This window comes from Engraulis encrasicolus, chromosome 8 (assembly GCF_034702125.1).
Source record: "Engraulis encrasicolus isolate BLACKSEA-1 chromosome 8, IST_EnEncr_1.0, whole genome shotgun sequence".
Taxonomy (NCBI): Eukaryota; Metazoa; Chordata; class Actinopteri; order Clupeiformes; family Engraulidae; genus Engraulis; species Engraulis encrasicolus.
In genome coordinates this window covers 53,475,037-53,479,891 of record NC_085864.1, presented here as the reverse complement: position 1 = coordinate 53,479,891, position 4,855 = coordinate 53,475,037, and the positions used below count along the sequence as shown (strand labels likewise).

Sequence of the window (4,855 nt, the reverse complement as noted above, 5' to 3'; positions counted from 1 at the left end):
CTCTTGCTAATATTAATGTGAGGATAAACTGTAATCTCTGAAACTTGCAAAATGGGTTAGCATTGCACTAAGGGTGCCGGAACGAGTACGGTATTTTTTTTTCCTTCATTCTTTATTCCTTAACAATGCTACTGCTGCGGTACTGCACTCATTTGACTGCAGTAAAAGTAGAGAAAGCCTCATTTAGGAAGCCCAAAAGGGTGGATGCAAATGTACCCCCCACCCCCCCTTGTGGCACCTATGTACTGCACGTTTAGGCAAAGGACGCGCTCAACTTCTTGGAAAAACGAAAGTCTTTGGGTGCGCGATAAAATGGATCAACTTAAGGAACCGCGCACTGATGAAGGCTTGATAGCCGAAACGCGTTTGCTTTTTGGACATGGTGGTAATATAAATAAATAATAAGACGCATTTTGTGAGTGCGGATTTTTCTTCCTTACCTATGTACTGCACCCCAGGTTAAAAAAATGTGGCAGTTCATTTTTTTTTTTTGAGGAAAATATAATAATATGACATTAATGAGCTTGTTGAGTAAGAGGACACTGATATGCCAAGAGGTGCTATGACTGTCTCACGTGTAATGACGTAATGTACTACGTCAGGGGTCTCTGCAAAAGAACTTAAAAGCATGCCAAGACTTGACTGTTTGGTGATTTGAAACAGCTGAGGCTGAAGGTATACTGATTCATGCCCTTCTTAAAAGTATCAACAATAGTTCTATCTTGATTAGACTTGATTATTACATTAATGCATATCTGTATGGTTTGTATATTATATGTTGCATCAATTTATTATTATTATTATTATTTATCAATTTATATTATTATGTTGCATCAATTTGAATGTTGTTTGTTCACAGTAACACCTCGCTCTCTGTGGATATATTGCTGTGATATAGTCTTCGCTCACTCACTATAAAACTAATAGACATGACAAAATACTAACAATTTACATTTTATTTGTACATTGTGTCCTTCAACTACTTTATGTCAATGTTTATATTTAAAACATGTTCAATTATTCCACAGGTCTTCATGGTTTCATTTGCTCTCAGGATTGTGTCTACAGTGTCTGTAAAATGGACAATGAAACTATGCCACCATACTTTTATTTCACCATATTTAAAAGTTATGAAAACATAAGAGCTCTGTATTTTCTAATAACAATATCGGCATACTTTCTGATTATAGTTTTTAATACAAGTGTCCTGCTGGTTGTATTGAAGGACAAGTCTCTTCACGAGCAGCCCATGTATCTGTTGATGTGCTGCCTGCTATTCAACTCACTGTACGGCAGCTCTGTGCTGTTTCCAAGGCTTTGTGCTGACCTGCTGTCTACAACTCATGCAATATCCCGACCAGCATGCTTCACACAAATATTTGTTATTTACACCTATGCAATATCTGAATACACTATTTTAACTGTGATGGCATATGACAGATATGTGGCCATATGTGACCCTTTGCGATATCATGACATCATGACACAGAGAAAGATACTTTTGCTTATTTTATGTGCTGTTTCCTATGCAGTATTTTTTATTGTTATCGGCGTCTACTTATCTGGAAGGCTACCTCTTTGTGGCAATAAGATACCCCGATTATACTGCTCAAACTGGTCTGTAGTAAGACTCTCCTGTGTTTCTACAGTAATTAACAATATATTTGGTTTTCTTCTTACAATAACTACAGTCTGTCTGCCTGCTGGTTTCATATTGTTCACATACATCCGGATTCTCATTGTCTGCATAAAAAGCACAGCAGAGCATAGAGGCAAAGCACTGCAAACATGTCTACCGCACATTGTCAGTTTTGTTACCTATTCATGTGCAACATTTTCTGATATCGCACTCAGTCGGTACGAGCCTGGGCAAATACCAACAGCAGTCGTTTTGATACTTTCTCTTGAATATCTTGTGATTCCACCTTTACTAAATCCACTGTTGTACGGCCTAAACTTGCCAGATATTCGAAGGAAAATTCTGTCTGTACTGAAAGGTTCTCATAGAGTTTCTGTGAAATGAAACACACATACAATTTGACTTGTATTTCTTACTTTATACCATTTATTTTTATGTATACATGTTTGATGGAATCACAAAGGCAAACTGCTTCCTCTAAATAAAAACGTATTTTTTAAATATAATGAAATGTAAATATTTATTTTATGTGAATGTAATGCATATGTAAATAAGCCGGGTGAGGGGTTTTTGTGGACTACAAAATAGAGCTGTAGACCCGTATCCACACTAAATGGCTTGTCTGCCATAGAGCTGTAGACCCGTATCCACACTAAATGGCTTGTCTGCCATAGAGCTGTAGACCTGTATCCACACTAAATGGCTTGTCTGCCATAGAGCTGTAGACCCGTATCCACACTAAATGGCTTGTCTGCCATAGGGCAGGTGTGTAGACCCGTATCCACACTAAATGGCTTGTCTGTCGTAGAGCTGTACACCCGTATCCACACTAAATGGCTTGTCTGCCATAGGGCTGTATACCCGTATACACACTAAATGGCTTGTCTGCCATAGAGCTGTAGACCCGTATCCACACTAAATGGCTTGTCTGTCGTAGAGCTGTAGAGCCGTATACACACTAAATGGCTTGTCTGTCGTAGGGCTGTAGGCCTGTATACAGTACACACTAAATGGCTTGTCTGCCATAGAGCTGTACACCCGTATCCACACTAAATGGCTTGTCTGCCATAGAGCTGTAGACCCGTATCCACACTAAATGGCTTGTCTGCCATAGGGCAGGTGTGTAGTCCCGTATCCACACTAAATGGCTTGTCTACCACAGGGCAGGTGTGCAATGCAAAGGCCAGGTTTAAGGGTTATGACTCAGCTCACGTACAAACAGCAGCAAAGTAACATACTGCATGTATTCTTCTAGCAGTTGTTTTCTAGAATTTATGCTGCTAACCATTAACAGATGTTACGTTTATAATGTATATTTACTACCACCATCAATTTCAAAGTGTTCATCATGACTTTGAAATGAAATACACACACGTATATGATTGGTAAATTTAAGTAGGCCTACTTAATGGGAGCTAGTACAATTTCTTTGTCTGAATAAAAATGTTTTTCATCTTTATTCAAATATACATTTAAATCTTCTTCCACGTGGCATTATTTAATGATCTCAACAGATGTGGTACCTACTAAGCCCAGCCAAGCCCGGTCAATTTTAGTTTATAACTTTACCAATACTGCACTAAATATTCATGAAGAAATCAACATTTTGAATAGGAAGCATACACTTTGAGAACTAAATGAGAACTAAATTTGTTTGCCTTTAGGCAAAGCAATCACATACGTAGCAATAACCAGATCACATAGTACAGAGACTCGTGCCACACTATTTTTATATACATCCCCTTTTACAACCATAGTCTAGTTGTGTTAGTCAGTGCCTCACTGAGATATATAAAACAATAACTTAACATAGTCATGTTCAGAGATGCAATAGAGTAATATTTTATATTATTATTGCTTAGAGTATTATTTTTTGTTGAAATATAGTTATTCAGTGTTTTTATTTATTTATTTTGTTTTGCTATGCTTTTCCTGCAAACCTGCCACGGCCCCCCTTGCACCCCTTTCGGGGTCAAGGCCACCTCAGTCATGCATGATTGGTGTTGCCACCTGAATTACTCCTACTGGTACAGGTTTTTAAATCTCCCCTTGACCATACCAATCCACAAATTGACGCACACAAGGTTAACACACTTTTCTCTCTCATCTCCATTTTAAAGATTCATCAATCAATCAATCAATCAATCAATCAATCAATCAATCAATCAATCAATCAACCAATCAATCAACCAATTAACCAATCAACCAATCAAACATTATCATTCTCAGTCATCATTCAATGTGCCTAAGAAAGAGAATGGATAAAACGGGGATGGTAATGTAAATAAATATCACTCCATATAAGTTCATCAAAGGCAGATGAAAGTCACACTATATTAGTTAGTTTTTTTAAGAAAGCTACTGCTGGTGAAATTAGGTCTAATTTCAACAGACACCATAATGGCTAAATGCCATTTCACCCTACCTGGATTTTAGGACTCTGAAGGCCGAAGACATTGGATAGTATGATAATGCTCTAGCTGAGGGTTTCCCAAACTGGGGTGCATGCACCTCTGGGGATGTCCCAAACTGGGGTGCATGCACCTCTGGGGATGTCCCAAACTGGGGTGCATGCACCTCTGGGGATGTTTGGGATGTCCCAAACTGGGGTGCATGCACCTCTGGGGATGTCCCAAACTGGGGTGCATGCACCTCTGGGGATGTTTGGGATGTCCCAAACTGGGGTGCATGCACCCCTGGGGATGCGTGGCGTTCCCAAACTGGGGTGCATGCACCTCTGGGGATGTCCCAAACTGGGGTGCATGCACCTCTGGGGATGTTTGGGATGTCCCAAACTGGGGTGCATGCACCTCTGGGGATGTTTGGGATGTCCCAAACTGGGGTGCATGCACCTCTGGGGATGTGTGGCGCTCCCAAACTGGGGTGCATGCACCTCTGGGGATGCGTGGCGTTCCCAAACTGGGGTGCATGCCCCTCTGGGGATGTGTGGCCTGCCACAAGGGGGTGGGCGAGCTGAATTGAGCAATGGCAGATATGTGTGTTTCTATACAGCATTACAGCATTTCTCAATTGGTTTTGTACATTTCACGAATCTCTCTTGCAATTTGCAAAACATAATATTCATTCTCAAAACAGCTTTTACAAATGGCAAAACACTGTGGATGACCTGCAAAACCAAGTCTCTTGCTCAAAACCCAAGTTTTTGTGTCAATGAACGTATCAGTGCCAGCAGAATGGTTAGTCATTGTGTGATAG

The 4,855-nt window shown here is 40.1% G+C and overlaps 1 protein-coding gene across 1 annotated transcript; it reads left to right on the top strand.

Annotated features, from left to right (window-relative positions):
• The first annotated feature begins 1,078 nt into the window (after positions 1-1,078).
• LOC134453971 (putative gustatory receptor clone PTE03) lies at positions 1,079-2,023 on the top strand. Its single transcript, XM_063204718.1, has one exon. It carries the CDS (start codon positions 1,079-1,081, stop codon positions 2,021-2,023), a length of 945 nt encoding a protein of 314 aa, XP_063060788.1.
• The last annotated feature ends 2,832 nt before the right edge of the window (positions 2,024-4,855 follow it).

Excerpts from the sequence above, each read along its gene's own strand:
- LOC134453971 (XM_063204718.1), top strand. The coding sequence starts at position 1,079 with ATGGACAATGAAACTATGCCACCATACTTTTATTTCACCATATTTAAA.